This window comes from Zingiber officinale, chromosome 7B (genome assembly GCF_018446385.1).
Source record: "Zingiber officinale cultivar Zhangliang chromosome 7B, Zo_v1.1, whole genome shotgun sequence".
Lineage (NCBI taxonomy): Eukaryota > Viridiplantae > Streptophyta > Magnoliopsida > Zingiberales > Zingiberaceae > Zingiber > Zingiber officinale.
The window spans coordinates 106,116,706-106,140,650 of record NC_055999.1 but is presented as its reverse complement, the minus strand read 5'-3'; the positions used below and the strand labels follow the sequence as shown (position 1 = coordinate 106,140,650).

Genomic DNA, 23,945 nt, shown 5'->3' with positions numbered 1-23,945 from the left:
GTGCGGTTAGCACTAACGATTTAACCCAGGTTTTGATGAATGACAAATCAGGTTAAGTTAGTATGTTATTGTCTGACACTTTGATAAAGTGCGCAGGAGAAGTCCAGACAGGTCGACGGGCCGACCAGATGTTTGGCACGAAGTCCAGCTAGGTCGACGGGCTGACCGGATAGCTGGCGAGAAGTCCAAGCGGGTCGACGGGCTGACCGGACGCTTGGCGAGAAGTCCAGCTAGGTCGACGGGCTGACCGGATAGCTGGCGAGAAGTCCAGACGGGTCGAAGGGCTGACCGGACGTCTGGCAGGTAAGTAAGGTAAGTCACTGGAGGGGAGTGACTGCGAGGACGCGTTCCCGGGAAGGGAACATTAGGCGTCGATCTGGCTTAGATCCATTTCGGATATCTAAGTCAAGATCGTGACTAGATTCCGGTCTCGGAAATACGGAATCTAAGTCATACTTTGCTTATCTATAAAACTGTGCTAACAATCTTTGCTGCAGGGTACATTTTGCCTCGGACTAACCTTTTCTGGCAGGAGAAGGACTTTCTGGAGAAGAGGGGTCCGGGCGCCCTGAGGGGATCCGGGCGCCCGGAGGTCCGGGCGCCCGGAGGCAAGTTTTATCCCCAGGATGACGTTGACACTTGGAGCATGCTGGTTGGGAGTGTTACGTCACATTCCAGGCGCCCGGAAGGGATCCAGGCGCCCCGGAGCAGCATATAAAAGAAGCCCCAGGCAGGAGCTTCAATACATCTGCTTTTTGAGAACTCTGAGCTCAATCACTCTGCTACTCTGCACTCCAACGACGTTCACAAAGCTTCGATGACTCACTCCGGTTTCCTTTAATTCATTAGTTGTCGGTATAGCTTTGTTTTTCTTTCATTAGCAATATTTGTACGTAAATTGTAATTATCCGAATTGCTAGTGAATTGCCCAACGAAAGTACTCAAGGAGTACGGGCCTTCGAGTAGGAGTCGTCACAGGCTCCGAACGAAGTAAAAATCAACCGTGTTCATCTCTTTACTTCCTTACTTTTCCGCTGCGTTTTAACTCGAGATTTTCGAATCGATATTCACCCCCCCCTCTATCGAATTCAACGGTCTTACAGAAATCTCTGTCCACGAGCCCTTGGGTGAGTGCATTCATCATAGTCTCGGACGAGACCGATGGGATGTCCATGACCACCTGATTGAGGCGTTGGATGTATGCTCGAAGGGGCTCTCTGGGGCCTTACTTCATGGAGAACAAGCTGACGCTTGTCTTATGGTATCGTCTGCTGCTTGCGAAGTGGTGCAAGAAGGCCGTTCGGAAGTCCTTGAAGCTTTGGATGGACCCGTCCGACAGCTTTCTGAACCATCGTTGTGCCGAGCCGGAGAGCGTGGTGAGGAAGACTCGGCACTTGACTCCCTCTGTATAATGATGGAGAGTGAAAGCGTTATCGAACTTACCAAGATGGTCGTCCGGGTCGGTCGACCCATTATATTCTCCGATCGCGAGCGTAGTGTCTTGGCAGCAGATCTTGTAGGATTGCCTCGGAGAATTGACGGTTGATCCGCTCGGGCGACGAATCAGCTCGGGGCGCCTTGCCTTTACTTGTGCCCCGCACGGGTGCTTCATCTGAAGAAGAGTCCCTTCCTTGATGGGCTTCAGCAATCTCGGAGGGCGTTTGAAACAAGGCTCGGTGGATTGGAATAGGCGCGGGCGGAGCCTCCCCGTGAGTGTCGGTCGCCCCTTTATTCTGCCCCCAGATGGACAATTGCTCCGGTCGATCTTCATGGGCCGCTCGGCCTCCCGAGGCCGATGTTGCTTGTTGAGCCAGCCGATCGGCTAGCACACTTTGCTGTTGTTGCTCGACTAATTTTGCCGCTCGCGATTGTACTGTCTGGGCTGAGCGGGACGGCCGTTCGGCTACTTCCATTGTTCAGGTTTGTCGGGTCGGGTTTGCACTTTGATGGCTGTGATATGATCTGTGGCTGATCCGGATGTCTGCCCGACACATACCCAGCGGCTCGGCAAATGACTTGCTGGTCGGCGCCTGCTTTGGTGATAGTTTTGAGCGTCAGAAGCTCGATGCGAGACCGAGTTGTAATAACGTCGGACCGGCCATTCCCTAAGTTGATCGGTAGATGGGGTTGCCCGATCGGACACTAGCCCGGGGTGTTGACCATCTTGACTTTGACCTTTCACGTGGCGTTGACCTCTCTGCGGGGCGGGACGGGGTGGGACCTTGTCACGGATCATAAATATATATATATATATATATATATATTCTTGATTCTTATATAAAATTAATTATAAATTTATTTCATTATTTATAAAATTTTACAATCCGTTGATAATATATTAAAAATAAAATAAATTTTATGTATTGAATCAATATCATTAATTGAGTTTGATAAAAACAACAACTTAAATTTGATAAAAAGAATTACGAAACAAATTTGAACAAGCTTAATAATATAAATAAATAAATAAATTTGAACGCAAATAAATTCAGCTCTATTTAACTTATTTACACTCCTAATTCGAAGTCTCTCTAAAGAAGATGTTAGGGAATTAATGCGCATTTATTCTGTTTTATTAGAAACCATTTAAGCATATGTCATTATGTTTTGTCGAAAAAAATAGAGAAAACAAATTATTTTTTATTATTTAACTCTTCCTTAACGTTCATAAATTCTTTTGACATTTACAGCTTTCTTGTCGTGGTCCAAACTGGTGCCTTATCTATCCCAATTTTAAGGATGCGTTGACAAATTGAAATTATGATCTTATTATTTATTCGAACAACAAATAACAACGACTCCGTGGCCCAATGGATATGGCGCTGGTCTACGGAACCAGAGATTCTGGGTTCGATCCCCAGCGGAGTCGTTGGTTCTATTACTCAATTTGATGTTTGATTTTTTTTTTCAATAAACCGTGGATTAAAAGGACATTTCCAGGAATTAAATCCAAAATGACAAGTCAAGAAGGCAAAGGAGCGTACGTTTTTGTTGTTTGTAATTATCCTCTTTTTAATGCGATTAATTTAATTCATCGACGTAAGTGCGAAATTAATCAACTAATAATTACTATTAATTCAATCGCCCCCAATTATTCTGCCGGATATTCCATCCGGCCAGTATTTGTATCCATGCGGAATCTCCAATGAGGACGTACTCCATTCTATCACCCTCGATCGGAGGCCACAAGGGAAGAGCTGCGACGGGGACGATTGAGGAGGAACAGGAACGAGATTGAAATGAGTCCCCTCTGTAAACTCTGATTCCCTCTTCTTATTTATTTATTTATTTTTTTTTTTGATGATATTCTTGCGATTCTTTTCCTTTCAAATTGTTTGCCGTGGAATTGTATGGGAGTTAAAGAAGAATCGGGCTGAAAGATTTTTCTTTGCGAGGGTTTCAAATGGCTAATAAGAATAGTCGAGATTCTTTTGTGTTTTTTTTCCTCGAAATGCTTACTGATGGAATTAAGCGATGTGGATTAGGACGCCTAGGGTTTGTATTTTCTCATATTGACATTCGTTATAGATGATCAAAGTTACTTTTTTTTTCCCGAAAAGAAAAAGATTTAATACATTCTCAACGTTCTATAGGGGCTACTAGTGTGCTTTTCTTCTCCTTGTTCTTGGGGTCTCACGGCAGGCCACTGTATCCGCTACCAAGTAAGCAACAGCACAAAGAGAAAAAGGCCTTGCAGACATCGAGGCCTTACAACATTGCTCATCGTGGATCGAATGGAGAGATTCCTGAAGAAACAGCTGCTGCTTATATGGTAACTACTATCCAACTTAAGCTCATGGAATGTGATATCTTAAGTTACAGGGCGTATCTAAAGAGCATTCAGCACCCTCACTGCTGTAAGAACTTTTAGAAATATTTACTAAAGGATAACACAATCCAAGTGTCCAAACCTATACTGGTGTAATGAATTTAAATGCTTTTCTCGATGCCAGGTAGTGGGATCCTTCTTGAGCTACGTGATTTTTGTTCTATAAGACATGTTTGTTTGTTTTGAGGAACTACTTATTTAGAGTGTTATGATATTACCTTGGGCAGCCTTATTTGGGATATGGAGAGACTGGATCAAGCAAATAACTAACTAGATGTGGTGTTTCCTAGCTATGTCTCCAAGTATCGGATTTTATCCTTTATCAGCAATTGTTCTACTTTATTTTTATTTTCACCTTTTTAGTGAAGCAGATATTTGAGAAAAACAATCTATGTCGGTGTAGACGACTATAGACAACACAATACTTGGTTCTTTTTGCAAAAACATATGTAGCTCAAAGATTCTGAGAAAATTTTCTACAACAAAATAGTGAAATTCGCTTTATTCTGGAAACCAAATGTACCTAAAAGATGCCAAACAACCAAATGAAATTACATACAGATAATAATTGCAGTGGGTAGTTAATCTGAATTTAGTTAGATAGAGAATAAGATTTATGTTGCTAGACTCAAGTGGTAGGAAACACTTTCTTTTGTAATAGATGTTCAGTTGTTTAATTTGAGTTCACCAATATTTTGGTTCATGAGTGACTTTTACTTGCAGAGAGCTATTGAAGAAGGTGCCGACTTCATAGAATCAGATATTCTTGCCACAAAAGATGGTCAATTGATATGCTTTCATGATGTAACACTTGATGCTACAACTGATATTGCCAAACATGCAAAATTTGCCAATCGCAAAAGAACCTATGAAGTTGAAGGGTCTAATATGACTGGGTATTTTGTGGGCAAGTTTTCCTGCATTTCTTCAACTTTGTTTTTCTTACAAGTTTATTGTCTGCATATAACATTTGGCTTTTTGAATTTAATGTGTTAAATATTGTCAGAAATCGTTTGTAATGAACTTTTTTTATCCTTTAGGTACTTTGGTTTTAAAAGTTACTTAGACTATATGCTAGTGTATGATCCTCTTTGCAGAGATCTTATTGAACTTAGTGAACTACTGAAGTGGCTTTGGTCTTATGTTATTATTATTATTTGTTGATATTGTTATTATTATTATTTTGCTTGTCACATGAAGCATATTAACAACTGACATTATCTTTTTGGCTTATTTGCAGTGGATTTCACCCTTGCTGAACTTAAATCACTTGGGGTGAAGCAGAGGTTTTCATTCCGAGATCAACAATACAATGGTATACTAACTAGATTATTATGGGTTATAGATGTTTTTTTTTGTCACATCTGTTATACTTGAAATTATTTTGATTATGTTTACCAGGAAAGTTCTCAATTATCACATTTGAAGAATTTATTGCCATTGCACTTGATGCCAATAGAATTGTTGGGATCTACCCTGAGATAAAGGATCCAGTTTTCATCAACCAGCGGGTCAGTATATATTAACTGTGTTAAGAATTCAATTACTGTCACAAAGTACAGTTTTCCATGGTGCCTTATTTGATGCACATTTGACTTTCAGCTGAATTGATTACGTTTTATTGGAGCATTACTTATATGTACTTCTGAAATCAGCTGTTACAAGTATTTTGATATCCGTCCAACAACTTAATAGGTCAAATGGGCCAACGGAAAGAAATTTGAGGACAAGTTTGTCGAGACACTACAGAAGTATGGATATGGTGGTGCATACATGTCGACTGAATGGCTTAAACAACCAGTGTTTATTCAATCTTTTGCCCCAACTTCTCTTGTGTACATTTCAAACCTGACGGACTCTCCAAAAATATTCCTGATCGATGATTTTGACATACGCACACAAGATACAAATCAGGTTTACTTCTGTCTGAATAAGGACTCGTTTATCTATTGATCTAATTTGTTCATATTAAAATAAAGACAATATCTTGGTTTCTTCTTCTGGGCACAGCCTAATCCTTTTGGGTTTTTTTTTTTGTTTTGCAGTCATTCTGGGAAATTACTTCCGACAGCTATCTTGAGTATATCGCAAACTTTGTGATTGGTATTGGACCTTGGAAAGACACAATTGTACCTACGAAAAACAATTATTTGACCACACCAACTGATCTTGTTGATAGAGCCCATGCACACAACCTTCAGGTATAAATTTGTGTTCCTACAGTTGACTTTTGCTTTTCAACGACATTTTATTGCCAGTGTTATGTTTGTTGACTTCTTGAAATTTGCTTGTTTGATTCCTCTACTTTTATCTTGCCGATTCTATATTACCCTTTAAATGAGTTGTAACTTCAAAAAAAATCAGAATTTATTTTTGTTGTCTTGTTATAGGTACATACATACACCTTCAGAAACGAAAACTCTTACTTGCATTTCGATTTCCATCAAGATCCTTATGCTGAGTATGACTACTGGATCAAGACGATTGGAGTGGATGGACTGTTTACCGACTTCACTGGGAGTGTCCATCAGTATCAAGAGTGGGCGCAGGCATCTGCAACAAATGAAGCAAGTGCTCTTGGCTTATTGCATAAGTTGGCGCTTATGATCTCCTCGTTCGAAGGAGAAGAATGAACATATATTATCCTGTGTGTCAATCTCCCTCTCCCTTCTCGCGTCGTCTCAACAGTAAATCCAGAATGTTTGTAAAACAAGTGCTGTAAAATTGACTTATCGATTTGTCTGAATTTTTCAGCAAAAGTCGTCTCTTTAAATGGAACTTGGGGTGATATTCTTATTACATTTTTTCAGTCTTTTAGAGCGAGGGTATTTGGTTATTTCTCCGAATAAATTTATTTATTAACTATTATAAAATTTAATAATAAAAAATAATATGTATGAAAAATATTCATGAATAATTTTATAAATTTCTTTTATATTTTTTCTAGATATTATATTTTAAAACTATTTGTGCCTAATTATATTATATTAGTATTCATTTAAATACAAGGAAATATTTTTTTAAAAAAGATTTCTACTAAAATTATTTTAAAATATTTTAAATTTTAGAAAAAGTTAAAAGATATTATTTTTATATACAAAACCCTGGAGCAATTCTTAACTTACCTTTTAAAATTTAATAACTTAAAAAAAAATAATTTATTGAATATTAAATCTTGAATACATTTATTTTAAATTAAAAATACCTATTTTATTCTAGAAATTTAAATAAATTTTTAAAGGACATATTTGAGGCCGAACCGCTGGGGTTTGTAATTCTGAGCCGCGTCTCTGCTCCTCTCCTCTACCTGGCGATTAAGCGGTTCCCTCTGAGAGCACTCGAGCGGCGGCGTAGCCGCTTTCCCTTTCGCCGCCGTATGTGATAGGATCCACGACCGCGCGCCTATCCTCTCTGACGAAGGGGGCGACGGGACTGTCTGCTACTGACGCTTCCTGCTGCCTTCTTCCAAGCTGTGTTATCGTTTCTTCTCATCATCGCATCGCTACGTAATATATCTTCTACTTCTCGATTGAACCCTCCGTAAGAAGAGGGAAAAGTTATCTTTTTGGTGTTACGATATAGATGGGGAAGAGGAAACGAAGCAATGACTCCTCTGAGGAGAAGATCGATGGTGGGCACTGCCCTTCCACCATCTTCGTATCCAATCTCCCCTATTCGTTCAAGTCCTCTGAGGTAATTTTAGAACTTTTATTTTTCCTGTCGTTTGGTTTGATTGTTTCCTCAGTTATTTATTTGGTTCATCTTTTCTTCCTCTACAGCTGGAAGCATTATTTGGTGAAGTCGGACCTGTAAGACGCTGCTTTATGGTCACTTCAAAAGGTAAGTTGTGTATATACACATTGCACGCCTTTAGTAGTAGTTGTTGTTCAGTTTTGCTATGGATGATTTAATCTGCAATCAAAGGAATGAAGTGGTAACTATGTTAATTGAGATTAATGGATAAGAGTTTTTGAGGTGTAATAAATTATGAGGTAACATCTTGGTGTTGGCTAGTTTTAGTTTGTGAACCTGAATTTGTACATTTGATATTTGCTTTTTCACTTAGCTATGGTTTTATGTTAACTATTGCTAGTATGAGGTCATTCATCTTCTTCTAAAAATAGTTTGCTTCCTCTTTTGCAGGATCAGAAGAGAGTTTGGGGTTTGGTTTTGTCCAATTGTAAGTTTGACTAAAAAAAATCTTTTACCCAATTGGCAGTTAATCTTGTGTTGAAATGGCGAACCAAAATGTTTCGATCATACTCTCTTTCTGATTGTTTTAGTGCCTCTGTGTTGTTTGTTCGATTTCCCTTTCTTTTTATTTTGTTGTAATGATGTGTTTCCATGTTGATGTTGTCATTGTATGCAACACTATTGACTACTTTTTCCTAAACCTTGAAAAGACTTGCTGGAAGGAATTAACACAACATTTACTATGTATCTGAATAATGACCCTAAGCATAGTCGGGATGAACTAGAAGTTTGGTCTTATTTGAAATCAATGATCTAAGAACTTGAAAGTTCCAGGTTTTGGATCATATGAGGCATGGCAAACTAATGGTTCCATCTTTGAAAGATGCACACTCTAAATACTGGAGCATGACACTATGATTTCTAGAAATTCACAACTTGAGACCAACTCTTTTTTGCATTTGTTCCCTTCAATTGAATATTTTAGGATGATTTTTTTTTTAAAGTTTGGGAAAGAGAACATTGTATTACATAAGATTGTGACAAAACCCTAAACTCATTACACCTAATAACTCATTAGTTCTAATTCTCTTCTACCTCAAGCCTAAGGCAAATACTAGTTGTGTCCGACTTGTTACCTACATAAAGAGTTGAACATAAAGAGCCAATGCTAACCAAAACTATGTATATGAAAAATCAAAACATAACTAAGAAAGCTCTTGTAATTATTGTTCTTGCACACAGTTAAGGATCCCTTTATTCTCATATCAACACACAACCAATGATGCCTTGGACCAAATATTAACTTTAACAAAGAGGAGAAAGAGATAAGGAAAAAGTACAACTTTAACAAGAATGAAGAGAGATCTTGTGAATTAACTCTTGAGAACATTTCCCACCGAAGTGACGCTACAAAAACACACAATAGGCTGAAGGACAAGGAAAACACTTAAAAGTTCTAGAGGAATAAATATTATAGCTCAACCATCCAAGGTTTAAAATTTCGACCCGTGCCGAGGTTTCGGTCCTGGACCGGAACAATACGGTTTCGGTACCATATCGTACCATGCCGATATAGTTTCGGTATTTTTAAATATAAAATATATTAATTAAAAACTAAAATATTTAACATAAATATTTAAAAAATAAACAAAATAAAAAATAATTTTTTAAAAAAGGAAAAATATGAAAATAGATAAATAAATAAATAAAAAATTTATTATAATTTTTAAATTAAAATAAATGAAATATAAAATTTATTAGATAATTTTATTAGGGTTTAATAAAGTTTCTTTAGATTATCTCTATCATAGCTAGGAGTTGATTAAAATAATTAACCTAAGTTTAATTAAAAAAAAAATCTGAAATCCGACACCACTCGCGATCCCGCACGACTTCGGTGTTGTCGTGGGGTTGCGCGACCAGCCATGGCCGCGGGGATTGCGTGGCTCCTACGGCGCGACCATGTTGGCCGTATGACCCCAATGACCGCAGGGTGGCACGATGTCTCCGTGGCGGCAACGGAAGGGTTATGCGACTCCTCCGCTACTGTTGTAGGGTCGAGCGACCCCTCCGTTGTGACAACGGGGTCGCGCAACACGTCACTCCTATTGTGGGTCTGGTGCCGAGGTCGTGCCGGTGCCGGCCGCCGAGCAGAACGAGACGTTTCGCCCGTTTCGGCACGACACTTTAAACCATGCAACCACCCTTACAAACATATCATATTGAGAACATGATTTCTTTCTTCAATCGTCACTAGAGATGGATAGCACAACTTGACCCTTTGATAAAAGTAGCAAAACTGAGAACATGAGAATATGATATTCTCTCTATTTAGTAGGCCTTCATTGGGAAGAAGATAACATGCTGAAATAAGGAACAAAGAGCGCAGAAAACCATGTCTGCAAGTGTTGGAAGCAGCCCGAGGTTGTCTAGGCTTAAGGTTGATTGGCAAGGACTCCTCCTTCTATGCGACCTAAAGAAGTTGTAGAGAAACTGCATTACTGGGAAGAAATAAAAGGATTTCATTATTAGATTTATGGAAGAGGAGGAATATAAAAGGTGAAACTACAAGAAGAAATAAGGGTTATTTTTACGGATTGAAAATAAGAGAAAAACCAAAATTGAGGAAGGAATTGCAGATATATAGAAAGAAGAAACACCTGACAAAGGTGTTAAGCAAGAGCATGCTAATACCAGAGAATAGCAAAGGAAACAAGAACGAGGCAGAGAAATTTTCAATTCAAGATCACCTAATATAGAAGAGGAAAAAAAAAACCAAAAATCCAAGTAGAGAGTTGCAAATTACGGTTGGAATTAGGATTGTTGGCAAATTTATTCTCCAAGTCCTCAAGAGACAAAGAAGGGCTCAAGGAACAATGTGCTCAGTGGATGGGGTGCTAAGGATTAATAATCTACCTGTGCAATGCTTGAAGATGAGTCAAATGCTTAAATATGACTCAAATGCGTGCCATGCTTGGAGATGAGTGACTAGTGGTGATGATGAGTTGTGGCGATGTGTACTCTTGCAAGGATGAGTGATGATCACATGATGGCTGCGCTTGTGTGGTTGTCGTGGGATTGGACTGGAAGGCGAATAGAAGTGTGAGTGTCACTTAGTCACATTGATGTAGATGACTGATAAAGTAGGTGGAGAGGAGGCCACTGTAAATAGTGCAACAAATTTGATAAGGGTGGTCACTGATGGCAACTCCTAATGGGATTTTTGACTATGCCAGAGATAGATATAAGGTTGTTGGCACTTGAAATGAAAAAAAGGCGGAGGACGATGTTTCCTGGTTGGTGCTGTTAAGATGGCACATAGGATGTTGAGATTTGTTGGCATGAAGAAATTGTGGATGCTGTAGCACAAAGAGCACCAAAAGGCAGTGTGGTGCTGCAACGTGTGCTAGAAGATCCTTGCATGACAGAGGAGAAATTGTAGGATACGGTAGAGAAGAGAACTAGCGAGATAACTGTTACATGGTTTTATATAGGACACATGATAAAACCCTAAACTTAGAATAATGAATGTAGGATTTAACCTATTCCGCCTAAAAACTCATTAGTTCTGATATGTCAATGTAGGTGATTAAATAAAGTCAATAGCAATGTCCTGTTCATTTTGTTTGTACAATTTGCTTAAGCTCAATTTATTTTAAAATATCCATTAAGGTACATTGGTATTGAACTTTTTATTTGATTGTGCACTATTCTTGTAAGCTATCGAGGGAGTGCCAACCCTCCTGTTAAACACACAATTAATACAGTAATTTTGCATCAATGGTTGTTACATCCCAATTAAAATACTTGAAAGACCTCAGTTTCTCTATTTGCTCTAATCTTTTTTGTCAGTCTTGCAGTTTGTGTATTACCATTTTCATTTTGTGGCAATGCACTTTTAAGTCTAATTTGATCCAAATGTTTATTTTCTCCAAATGATATTGTGACTGGATTTTTTTCATTTATTTTTACATTTGTATGATATCTTGTAGACATTAATTTGCATTGTGTTTCTGAAAATGAGAATCTTTATAAAAACTCTTATCTTTGATTTCAATGAAAAATAAAAGATTATTATATTCAATGCATACTGTTCATAATTTTGCCTGCCTTATTAATTTAATTTGATAATTTCAGTGCTACTGTTGAAGATGCTGAGCGTTCTATTCAATTGAAAAATGAGGCATCCATCAATGGTAGAAGGATTAGGGTCAAACTTGCTAAGTCCCGTCTTTCTCTTGCAGAACGTCGGCAAACCACAAAGCATGGTTGCATCATCTGCCTAATATTAATTCTCACATTCCTTATATACCCAAAATCAGAGTAAATAGTTTTAATGCCCTTGGAGGTATTGTTATTGTGCAGTGCCCTCAGTGGAGATGGATAAAAAAAACAATGATATTGTTCACTCTGGTGGCAAAACTGAGCAAAAAGAGATGCCCAAGCCAAACAAAATAAATACTGATGCAAGTATGTGATTTTTGTTCTTTTTACTGAGATAAGGTCTTATTAAGTTTTTAATTTATCTAAAATCAGTAGCTGTAATAGAATCACCAAGAAGAATTGTTGATAAACTCAAGGAAGAGTTGGGAATCCAGGACCATAATGCTGTAGTGGTCGGCTCAGAAAAGCAGAGGTTAGTTTGGTGATTTGTTTGTTGGAAAATTTTGATTTATGCTTCATATCATATATGTCGGTTATCCTCCAGTTGACGTCAATTCTATATTATTTAAAAAATAAATTTGAGATGTATTGCAGCCTTTTGGTGTATTTTATCATTATATACCTCCAAAATTTCTTATGTTACCCTACAATCTTCTTCAACACTCTTTGTAGTGAGAAAATACCTTGGTCTTTATTGAGCATACATTTTAAATTTATTTTTCTGTACATTGCATTTAATAAAATTTCGCATTCACTTACCCCATTTTCTTTGCTGGCGGATTAAATTTATTTATAACAGTAGGTTTAATATAATTTCACATTCACCTACCTCATTAATAGTTCTCTTTAATGTTGAATTTAATTAATTTATAACAGTAGGCAAAAGGAGACTAAATTCTGACATCAAGACCATACAGAATCACTCTGGAATTAAACCTAGAATTAACGAGGGCATCTTCAAGTTGTTCAAACACTCTAGAACATCAAGGAACATTGCGAATATATTTGTATATTGTCTCATTTTGATTGTAAAACTATTTATGTTTGTAATGAGTTACTTAACTGTGTACAATTGTTTTCCACTACAAAAAGATCATAGTAGAAGTAGAGGTCAGATTATAAGGTCCGCAGAGAGCAATTTGAGGCTAACAATAACATATGTTGGTCATGTGCTAGGACTTAGCTCAATATTACAGAAGAAGAGGTCAGATGATTAGATCTCGTCTTTATGGTGGGCGGGTAGCAAAGGAGACAAGAGGTGGAGGCGAGCTAGCGAGGGAGGAATTTCACTACCAATATCAAAATAGCGACCTTCCCCCTCAAATGGGTTATTGACGCCGAGCATAATATAGATTATTCTGGGGCATGAAGTTATAGAGTGATTAAGAAGAAACAAGAGAGAAATAACGAAATAAGAAGTAGCTCAAGATAGATTTAAAAAAAACCTTCTTGAGAAAATAAGAGCGGGAAATAACGAACAAAAGAGATGTAGCCATAACGTGGTTTAAGCGAGACCAATTGATTCAATATCAAAATAACTTGTTTCCAAACATCATCTAAGCATAGGTTTATATAGCTCTCAAAACCCTCAAAAAAATCTAAACAGAAAAATAATCAACTATATTTATTCTTTAAGATTTAGGATAAATTAACCATCAAGACCTGGTTTCGAAGATTTAGGACAAAATTAAATATAAAAAATAAACTAAACTTAATTAACGGATAACTACTTAAAAAACCCCCAATTTTAGATTCTCTCTTGCATCAGTCGCCTGGAGTTGAAAAGAACTCGTCCTCGAGTTTAGTGTGGGTGTATCCGGCTCCAGAGCACAATGACTTAGGTGTTTTATATTAAAGATATCAGAAGTTTTTAAATGGTTAGGAAGTCGCAACCTGTAGGCATTGTCATTAATCTTTTCTAGTATCTCGCAAGGTCCAATCTTTCGATCTTTGAGCTTGTTGTATTTACCAACAGGGAAACGGTCACGAGTTAATACAACCCAAATCATATCACCAATATCAAAAAGAACCTGACGTCGATGCCGATCTGCCCTGATCTTGTATTCGGTGTTGCTTTCTTGAATAGCTTGCTTAACCTGCTCATGAATAACTTGAAGATGCTCGGCCATCTCCTCAGCCTTGGGGTTAGTTTGTCTAGGACGCGAAATAGGGACTAAATCTAGTACTCCATATGGGTTTGTTCGAAAGGACTCAAACCAGTGGTCCTGTTCTTTGATTTATTGTATGCGAATTCTGCTTGAGGTAAAACTAGATCCTATTGCTTCGATTTAGTTCCTGTGAGACATCTCAGAAGATTTCCTAAGCTCCGATTCACTATCTCGATCTGACCATCTGTCTGAGGGTGATAGGCGCTGCTGAAGTTGGGCTTTGTCCCTAGCTTTTTCCATAAAGTCTTCCAAAATTGACTGACAAATTTAGTATCACGATCCGAAGTAATAGTTTGAGGAATATCGTGTAAACGCACAATCTCTTTGAAGAAGAGGGTGGCAATCCGAATAGCATCCATGGTTTTTTTGCATGCCACAAAGTGAGCCATCTTGGAGAATCAGCCCACCACAACTAGAATAGAGTCAGCATTGGTGAGGGTTCCCTTAGATTGCTGACAAACAAAGCAACGGTCCACAAAATGAGCTACGTTATTGATTAGCTTGGTCCAATAGAAGTTGGAAGACATGAGGGCTAATGTCTTATCTCGGTCAAAGTGTCCTTCGTTATGCAATTCACTGATAATGTGTTGTATATCTAAGAAAGATCCAAAGCTGACAACCTTAATGCTCATGGTAGTAAGTAGGGAAGAATAACAACTTAGAACATCTGCAACACAATTAAGACTCCTGAATTGATGCTTCAGCGTGAATGTGAACTCTGGAAGTGCTAGAACGGGTGCTTCGGTCATCTTTTCCTTCACCAGTTGAAAACTAGTTGTAGCCGCTTCAGTCCACTTGAACCCGTGCCCCTTGAGATATTCAGTGATCGGAGCAATTAAGGTGCTGAAATTATAGATGAATCGACGATAGAAAGAGGCCAATCCATGAAAATTTTAGATGTCGTGAATGGTTTTTGGCTGCGGCCACTCTAAAACTGCATCTATCTTTGATGGATTTGCACGAACACCATCGGTAGACACTATAAATGTAAGAAACAAAACTGAGGTTGTGAAGAAAGAACACTTTCTGTTGTTGATGAACAAGTGTTCCGCCTTTAGCTTCTCAAAAATAGTGCGAAGGTGATCAAGGTGCAAAGCTTGTGTCGGGCTATAAATGAGGATGTCATCCAAGTATACAACCACGAATCTTCCCATGAAAGGTCGTAAGACTTGATGCATGAATCTCATGAACGTGTTGGGTGCATTGGATAGTCCGAAAGGCATGACCATCCACTCGTATAACTCATGTTGTGTCTTGAAGGCGGTCTTCCATTTATCTCCGGGCTTGATTCGAATCTGGTGGTATCCACTCCTAAGATCAATCTTGGAGAAGATCTTTTAACTGGAAAGTTGATCCAACATGTCATCTAAGCGAGGAATCGGAAATGTATACTTTATCGTGATTGTGGTAATGACTCTACTATCAATACACATGCACCACGAACCGTCTTTCTTTGGCACGAGTAGGGAAGGGACTGCACAAGGGCTCATACTCTCACGAGTATAACCTTGTCTCAATAGCTCCACAACTTGTTATTGTAGTTTTTCAGCATCCTTAGGGCTAACACGGTATGCCGGCCGGTTAGGTAAGCTTGACCCCGGAACGAGGTCAATCTGGTGTTGAATGTCTCTCCTAGAGGAAAGTCCCGGAGGAAGGTCTTCAGCCATCAAATTAGCAAAGTCGGATAGGAGTTGTTGCACCTTAGCTGATAGATCCAAGTCTAGGTCTATTTTATCGCTTTTGTAAAGAAGCAAAGTATAGACCATGTCTTCGTTCTTCATCTTGATAAAAAATCTGGACATAGAAAATAGTGTAGAGTTATTAGTTACCAAATCTGAAGGGATTCCATCTCGCCCAGACTCCGAATAGAGTGCAACCACGTCAGAAGACCACGAACTCATCATCTTTCTTGTAAGTAGCCTCGATCGTCTTTCTTCTAGATTCAAAAGGAAAGTTGGTAGCTTTATTTTCTTCTCGTAACAACTCCAAGGGGAACATAGCCATGTTGGATGGTACGAGATGATTGTGTTACTGGATGCTCCTGCATCAGACGCCCCAGGTTGAAAAGAACTCGTCCTCGAGTTTAAAATAATGTCTTCAACATCCATAGTCTCTATTTTCTTCGCATTGTCTTCCGATACGGCACAAACTGCATCCTCAAATAAGACCAAAATCTCATGGTCATCACCATAGAGTACCTCGTCAACTGCATCATCAAATATCGGTTCACCTAGTGCTTCGATCTCGTCTTTGTCATAAATTGGATCACCGAATAATTCGATCTTGTCGTCGTCTTCGCTGCCTCGTACAATTGGATGATCGAGAGAGTAGGATTGGTCGTACTCGATGTTGTCGAGGTCCGCATCCTCATGGTTGTCTCCGCCGCCGTGAGAGGAAGGGGGGATGTAGAGGCACTGGGGAGTTGGTGTTCTCTCGAAGTTGTAGGTGGTGGGGTGGTTGAACCCGTATTTCTCGAAACCAAACTTGTGCTTAGACAACTCTTCTCGATTGGAAATTAGAGATTTTTCAAAAGGGGAATAAAGGAACTTATGATATTTACGTTCTCGTATCGCTAGACATTGAGATAACTTTGTGACTTGTCTTTGTAGATATTAAATCTCGTCTTGGGTGCTACGACCACAATGTGAGGCTTCCTCAGCCGGAACTTGCCTTTCACGATCATGACCACGTCCACGACGACTCTCCATTGGATCTTAATGAGCTCTGATACCAACTGACGTCGAGCAGAATATAGATTATTCTGGGGCGTGAAGTTACTGAGGGATTAAGAAGAAACAAGAGAGAAATAACGAAATAAGAAGTAGCTCAACATAGGTTTTAAAAAAAGCCTTCTTGAGAAAATAAGAGTGGGAAATAAAGAACAAAAGAGATGTAGCCGTAACGTGGCTTAAGCAAAACCAATTGATTCAATATCAAAATAACTTGTTTCCAAACATCATCTAAACATAGGTTTATATAGCTCTCAAAACCCTCAAAAAAATTTAAACAGAAAAATAACCAATTAGACTTATTCCCTAAGATTTAGGATAAATTAACTATCAAGACTCGGCTCCTAAAATTTAGGACAAAATTAAATATAAAAAATAAACTAAACTTAATTAACGGATAACTACTTAAAAAAACCCCAATTTTGGATTCTCTCTTATATCAGTTATCATATGATAGAAGCCATAGTTTTCCTCAATCTACTACCTATATGAAAGGAATAGATTTGTATTATACAAGTGAAAAAGAGAAAAACTACACTGTACAGGCTCCAATATATTAGTGAGTAATTAAATCTTCCAGCTGAGATTGAATTTACATATTCCAATTGTAAATACATAATTTAGTTTATATAATTATACAATTATATAATTTTGCCATTTATTTAATATATTATAGAATATTATTATATTGTGTATGCTTTTAATTATATAACGTGATATGCTGAAATAATACAACATAATATTATGGATAATATAAATAGAAATTGTTGCATAGTTTGTGCCAGACAACACAAGCGAACTTATCTTTTGACTTACTGATCGACACATGAAACACATCAAGAACTTGAGACTTTTGTGAAAATGAGGAGTGGACACGAGCCTTCCTCCACAATGATGATAGCCTGTGAGCTTTCCTTTGTAAGCGGCATGCCTTTCTCCATGAAGATGTGGCACAATGGTCTTCTGCAAGTTGCAGATGAGGTCAGAGGGTTGCAATGAGTTAGGTAGGTCCTCTTCCTCCTTTTCTATTAGGGCTATGCACATGGATTGACATCTAGATTGCATGACTGATCATTGCAGTTAGGGCTCAAACAAGATGTCAAACCTTGATTATCATAACGTATAAATATCTGATATAATAGTTAAAATATCACCTTGTAAAAGAAAAACAAAGATGTAGTGAACTATACAAGCACTGTTTCCAATAAGTGTATATGTCTTGGTTGCCAAAATATCATCTAGTGAAAAGTATCGTGTTAAACAAATTCGGAATCTCATATGTTTATATTTTATTTTATTTTCTAGTGACAAGATGTTATTTGTTTTTTGTTTTTTGATTCTGCATTAAATGCTTGAACACGAATTTTGTATCAATTATATGTTTTCCCTTCATGGACCAGGATTGCCAGAACTGTTGTTTTTGGTAATCTGCTGAACGATGAGATGGCCGTTGAAGTCATTCGGCAAGCTGGAAAGATCGGCACCATATGCTCATATACCTATCCTCTTCCAAAAGAAGAATTAGAGTTACATGGTTAGGTGGCTTTTTTTTATATATAATATGCATAATAGTCGTTTCAAAACTAAATGGTCATTAGAAAAGAAGTAATTTTTAGTATTCTTTTTAGGGCTTGCTCGAGATGGATGCAAGTTAGAAGTTGCCTCAGTACTTTACACAAGTGTCAAATCAGCACGATTTTCTGTGGCAAAGTTACATCAGCAAGAAATAAAGGGTGTATCTGTTTGGGCTCGCCAATTGGGTGGGGAGGTATAGCTTCTGCTAGTTTTCTTTATCCAGGGTTTTAATAAAACCATTAGATTCAATCGGATTTTGCAGCTTCACTTCAGATATAGATTACATTAGATGTGTGAAGATGATATGACTGTTGTGATCACGATCTCATATTTGATTGTTGGCAGCTGGAGATTTATCTTTAGTTACTTGATTTTAGACTTATTAGAACTTCTATTTCCATTGAATAATACTTAACAGTCCCATTCATCATGTTAACACTTATGTATTTCAACTTTTAAAAGTTCTTTATTTGGTTGTTGATCTATAGAAGTATAAGATTATTCAATTTGTTAGGTTTGATTTTACATGTAAGTGTCTTATTATTATGCTGGTTTGAAGATCTTTTAGCCTCTTAACTAGTTACTTCTCCATACTAGATCAATTATGCAACATAGTTTTACTAATTGTATTTTCTATTGCATTCTGAGCCATATGACTGATTGATATGATAGTAAGGTCATCTACGTCATCTTTAGGATATAGCCTGTACACTGTAATGGCCTTGCCCATAATTTTAATCTGTTTTGCCAAATAGTCCAATGCTGATGCATCTTATGATGGTTGAATTTCCATTACTGGGTGAAGATGTAGGATAATTATTGGAATGATTTTGCTGTTGATTTTGTTATATGAATCTACATTGCAGATTTTGCATTCATTTTCAATATAAACTCCCTGGATAAATTCATATTTTGTTGATGCACCTTATGTTTTGCTATTATTCTTTTCTTCTTTCAATTCATGTGTCTATGTTAAATGCTTTTTAAAGTACATTCTATTTTATGTTTTACAATCCAGGGTTCAAAAATCAAGAAGTGGAGAGTAATTGTCAGGAACTTACCTTTTAAGGTGGATAATGGCCTATACTGAATTGCCAACCAGTAATTTTCTAGTTTTTGTTCTAAGAATACCATCTGGTAATGGTTGCAGGTTACAGTTAGTGAGATCCGAGATGTATTTACTCCAGCAGGTTTTGTGTGGGATGTTTTAATCCCTCATATGTCAAACGATGGGTATTTCTTGCATCCTCATTTTTCTTTAACCCTGATGAAATTGGCCATCTAATATCCTTTTTCCCCCCTATTATCAGAGTTTCAAAAGGTTTTGCTTTTGTATCTTTCACATGCAAACAAGATGCAGAAAAAGTATGTTCAGTTGTAAATATTTATTTACAAGCATATAATTTGTTGGAGCAGTACTAAATGCTTTCTTTATTAGGCCATAAAAAACCTAAATGGACGATCATTTGCAAAACGAACTATTGCTGTTGATTGGGCAGTTCCAAAAAAAGTATACTCTGCTGCAAACTCCGCTGCCACTAAGGAAGGTAAAGCCCAATGCATGAACTTCATGACATTGTATCTTCTAGTTCATACACAATAAAGAATTTAAAGTTCACTTGTGATGACATTAAATTGGATAGGTGAACAACATCCATGAGGATTGACATGTAATTGTATTTCACAAGTATGACTAATTCCTTCCTAATTTATGAACACTTCTTTCATACAGAATGCATACATCCTTTTTTTGTTTCTTTAGTATTATAGGCATTCATATGTTCTATACTATCTACATTTTGCCTACTTTATTGACTAGAAAATGTAGCCACCTTTATCTGAATTATTACTTGGTTGTGCTTCTATTGATGGGCTGTAACAAGAACTGAAGACATTCATTGATAAATAAAAATTGCTTTGGAGTGAGTCTAATTCATGTTTTTTGATGTATAGTCAAATAATACCTATTAAATCCTTAATGATTCATGGATTTCGTGATGCAATATGACAATTTTTTCCCAAAGTAATTTTTGGTAAGCTAAAGACAAAATAATATTTGATCAACTTTTGCTTCCATAATTTTCTTTTAGACCGAGTGAAATCATGTTGCAACTTTCTAGATTCTGTTGAAACTCCTAACTGTACTGTTTGTCTCATGCTTTTCTATTTGTTATTTACTAGTTTTCTTCCTTTTTTCCTCTTGGCAGAGGAGAAAATGCTTAGTGATATTAGTGATAAGTGCCTTATCTACAGTGATCTCATTTACAAAGGATTGGAAACGTTTTCTCCTCCGGTCTAATAAATAATCTTATTTACAGGACAGCACAATGACACTGACAGTGAGAGTAATTCAGACACTAACAGTGACAGTGAATATGTTGAAGACGACATGATTAAAGATGAAGTCAAACTTGATAAAGCTGCTATTCTTGAAAAGGCCTCAAAGGCTAGTGGAAATATGGTCCCATCTAATGATATTGATTTTGCATTGGAGGCAGAAGTTGCAAAAAAGGTCCTTGATAATTTGATCAGATCTACTGCTGGGTCTGATCCAGCATGTGGCATGGATTTCAAGAAAGATGAAAGTATTTCGGAGTTTGGTGCAGAAGATGACTCTGAAAAGGAGGAATCTCTCATGCCTACAAGGAAAGGTGCAATAGTAGAAGGCGAGAATGCAAAAGTGATAAAAACTGATATTACAGAATTGGGAAAGAAAGATAAGGATTTGGATAAAACTATTTTCATAAGCAACCTCCCGTTTGAAATTAGTATCGAGGAGTTAAAGGAGAGGTTTTCTTCATTTGGAAAAGTGCAATCCTTTCATCCAGTTCTTCATAAACTTACCAAGTACGTTCAGGATGATATCTTTGTTTTTGTTTCTTTTTGTTCCATGTAGTAATGAGTTTATACTTTATAGTAACTCAAGAAAGCTCCTTCCAAACACGTGTTTCCCAGAACTCCTAGTTTGTATTTTATTTTCAATTTTGTATGATTCTTGCTACTGCAGGCGACCTCAAGGAACTGGCTTTCTGACATTTGATAGTCCAGTTGCAGCAGATGCTGCCATTTCTGCTGTAAATGCTGAATCTGGCTTAGGAATCATTATTAAGGGAAGACCACTTAAGGTTTTAAAAGCCTTAGATAAGGAATCAGTTCACAAAAAGGAACTAGAGAAGTTAAAGAATGAGGTGCATGACAGACGCAATTTATATCTAGCAAAGGTCTGGTTCTTTTTGGACTCAAGTTACCTTATCAAATTTTTTGATATGGGCTGCTTTCTGTAAGAATTCTTCTTGTTCCTGTAACAGGAAGGTGAGATTCTTGCTGGAACACCTGCTGCAGAAGGTGTATCTGAAGATGATATGAAAAAGCGTGAGGCGTAAGTTGTTACCTCGATATAGTATTCTGACATTCTATGGATAATACATGCCCTTTACTTTTTCTTTTTTTGGATAGAGTATTTTAAGTTGATTTCAATATTATTATCTAGCATGGCTGCTCGGTAGCAGTATTGCAACGAGTATATTCAGCCTAGCTCTCGTTGCATGTAGCTCTCATGATATTCAATTGATTTGACTTATTTTCCTGCATGTTGGAAATTTAACAATCATGATATCCATTAACAATGTTTTTCCTTGGAATTGCTAAATTGTGGATGTATGTATTCTCTCTTATGACGTGAAATTTAACAATCATATTGTGAAGACATGTTTCTAAGATCAATCTCATGTGTAGGTTGATGAAGAAGAAGGTGGAAATGCTGAAGTCTCCAAAATTCCATGTATCAAGAACTATGTTGATTATCTACAATTTGCCAAAGACAATGAGCCCAGAACAAGTGAGGAAACTGTGTGTAAATGCAGTTACATCCCGTGCTTCAAAGCAGAAGCCTATCATCGAAAAGGTTTCTATCTTTAATTTACCTTACTTTTGTTAGAATTTATCCCTTAATTTTACACTGTTTGACCAGGTAAAGGTCTTGAAAGATGCTAAGAAAGGCAAGGTTACAACTAAAAAGCATTCCCATGGTGTAGCTTTTGTCCAATTTAGAGAACATCAACATGCACTTGTAGCCCTGAGGGTTCTGAACAACAATCCAGGTTAAAATTTGATGTGTTTCCCCCAGTGGATTCGTCTTTCAAGTTTTCTCTAGTGTATTGATGATGAATGATAGTTTGGATTTCTTTATGCTAATTTGTTGGACATCCTTCCTAAATTTCTCTGTTACATTTTTTTTATATACATTATTTTCTAAAAGCTTAGTATTCTGGAAGGGGAAAGTGCACCAAAACATTCTATTCTAGTGTATTTATTGAAGATTTTACTTTATGCTAATCAATTTGTATTTCTCTACTAGAAACCTTCGGTCCCGAGCATCGCCCGATCGTGGAATTTGCTATTGACAACTTGCAGAAACTAAGACAACATACAACTGACTTGGAGTCTAAGGAGAATAATCATAATTCAGCTGTGTTTCACAATCAAACCAAAGGGAATGACAGAGACAATGCAGGTGAGGAATCCAAGAAAGCAAAGCGCCGAACACTCCACAAGAGATCAGCCCAACCATCGGGAACTGCTGAAGAGCCCGGAGTTGAACTAAGGTTGACTTCCGAGGACACTGATCCAGATGTAAAAGTTAGGGATGCTGCTAAACAGGACAAGAAACAAAATAATGCTGGTAGAAGAGGCAAAGCTGCTCCTTCCACTAAATCTAAGCATATTCGGTCTGAATCAGAGTCCAACGCGAGACAGGGTGGAAAAGTTGTTCAAGCCAAAAAACCAAACAAGAATCAGGTAATTGACATGCCAACTCTCTCTTTGACCTCTGCCTAGCAATTTACAGTATACTATAATCTGTGATGTCATTGCAGATGGACACATCTGGTGAGACTAGGAAAAGGAAGAGCACAACTGAGCCTGATGGTGGGTTGGGACATCAAAACCCAACTCGAAAACCTAAGAGGAGAAAGGGCTCATCAGGGGGGGAAATAGTAGATAAGTTGGACATGCTAATTGAGCAATACCGTTCCAAATTTTCACGCCGCGATCCAACCAACGGCAAAGATGCAACTAAATCTGGTCAAAAGGTTAGAAGATGGTTTGAGCAACTTCCTGATAATTAGATGTTTTGTTCTTTCCTTCTGCTGAAAGCCGAAAGCCGAAAGCCGAAAGCCGAAAGCCTCATCTTAGAGTTTATAATTAGATGAGATGTAACCGCTGCTGATTTTGTGTTTAACAGACATGTCACGGCTTGCAAAACCAAGTATGAAATTGATATGGTGTTGTACCATATTATTTAGACGAGTTTTACTTATGATTAAATTCATAAGGATTAAGCACCTAGATCTCACTTAGGATATACTCACTTCTAGTTAATTCTTCTATTTACGAGAGAAAAATTTGCTTGCTTCATTTTTTTTTACTTATAGCATTATTTTCATGTACAAATTCATTTTAATCAAAAATATACATTTTAAAGATATTTGAAACTTAATGGTTAATTAAAATAATCCACTATTTTCATTTTTTTTTGGTTCTCAATTTTATACTTTTTTTTACTTACTATAAATCAACCACTAAATAAATTTTATTTGATTTTTTTTAAAAACAAATAATAATTTTTAAATACTTTTGATAGTAAGCGAAGTATCATAAAGCTTAGGAAACATCTCAAAGCAGTCTACTTCACATTGATGCTAAAGTCAGTCTACAATTTTTTATATTAGTTTAACGTGTGTACAGTATGAATCTCCTTTCAGGAGGATTATTAAAGTAACAGATCTA

The 23,945-nt window shown here is 37.3% G+C and overlaps 2 protein-coding genes and 1 non-coding gene across 5 annotated transcripts; all 3 read left to right on the top strand.

Annotated features, from left to right (window-relative positions):
- The first annotated feature begins 2,796 nt into the window (after positions 1 to 2,796).
- Positions 2,797 to 2,869, top strand: TRNAR-ACG. The gene has a single exon. It is a non-coding gene; the product is annotated as a tRNA-Arg (tRNA).
- A 221-nt stretch (positions 2,870 to 3,090) lies between these two features.
- Positions 3,091 to 6,628, top strand: LOC122006736 (glycerophosphodiester phosphodiesterase GDPD6-like). Its single transcript, XM_042562343.1, has 8 exons — positions 3,091 to 3,252; positions 3,594 to 3,772; positions 4,553 to 4,736; positions 5,070 to 5,144; positions 5,231 to 5,340; positions 5,525 to 5,743; positions 5,875 to 6,030; positions 6,220 to 6,628. The coding sequence occupies exons 1-8, from the start codon at positions 3,240 to 3,242 to the stop codon at positions 6,460 to 6,462; spliced, it is 1,179 nt and encodes a 392-aa protein (XP_042418277.1). The 5' UTR covers positions 3,091 to 3,239; the 3' UTR covers positions 6,463 to 6,628.
- Positions 6,629 to 7,086: 458 nt separating this feature from the next.
- On the top strand, positions 7,087 to 23,504 carry LOC122006735 (RNA-binding protein 28-like). Of its 3 annotated transcripts, none has more exons than XM_042562342.1 (20): positions 7,087 to 7,335; positions 7,412 to 7,522; positions 7,609 to 7,669; positions 7,973 to 8,009; positions 11,660 to 11,790; positions 11,888 to 11,992; positions 12,071 to 12,158; positions 17,984 to 18,117; positions 18,212 to 18,351; positions 19,177 to 19,227; positions 19,309 to 19,391; positions 19,469 to 19,523; positions 19,597 to 19,705; positions 20,477 to 21,005; positions 21,166 to 21,379; positions 21,467 to 21,537; positions 21,894 to 22,062; positions 22,129 to 22,258; positions 22,516 to 22,955; positions 23,033 to 23,504. In XM_042562342.1, exons 2-20 carry the CDS (start codon positions 7,412 to 7,414, stop codon positions 23,282 to 23,284), a joined length of 2,910 nt encoding a protein of 969 aa, XP_042418276.1. In that variant the 5' UTR covers positions 7,087 to 7,335; the 3' UTR covers positions 23,285 to 23,504. The 3 variants fall into 3 exon arrangements, with proteins under 3 accessions (XP_042418276.1, XP_042418275.1, XP_042418274.1); XM_042562341.1 differs by having other exon boundaries at positions 12,062 to 12,158; XM_042562340.1 differs by having other exon boundaries at positions 12,059 to 12,158.
- The last annotated feature ends 441 nt before the right edge of the window (positions 23,505 to 23,945 follow it).

Bases quoted from the DNA above. Each gene is read 5' to 3' on its own strand.
- LOC122006736 (XM_042562343.1), top strand. The intron at 4,737-5,069 runs GCAAGTTTTCCT...GCTTATTTGCAG, and splicing joins TATGACTGGGTATTTTGTGG to TGGATTTCACCCTTGCTGAA. The intron at 5,744-5,874 runs GTTTACTTCTGT...TTTGTTTTGCAG, and splicing joins GCACACAAGATACAAATCAG to TCATTCTGGGAAATTACTTC.
- LOC122006735 (XM_042562340.1), top strand. From the start codon at position 7,412: ATGGGGAAGAGGAAACGAAGCAATGACTCCTCTGAGGAGAAGATCGAT. The intron at 21,006-21,165 runs GTACGTTCAGGA...TTGCTACTGCAG, and splicing joins GTTCTTCATAAACTTACCAA to GCGACCTCAAGGAACTGGCT. The intron at 22,259-22,515 runs GTTAAAATTTGA...TTTCTCTACTAG, and splicing joins GGTTCTGAACAACAATCCAG to AAACCTTCGGTCCCGAGCAT.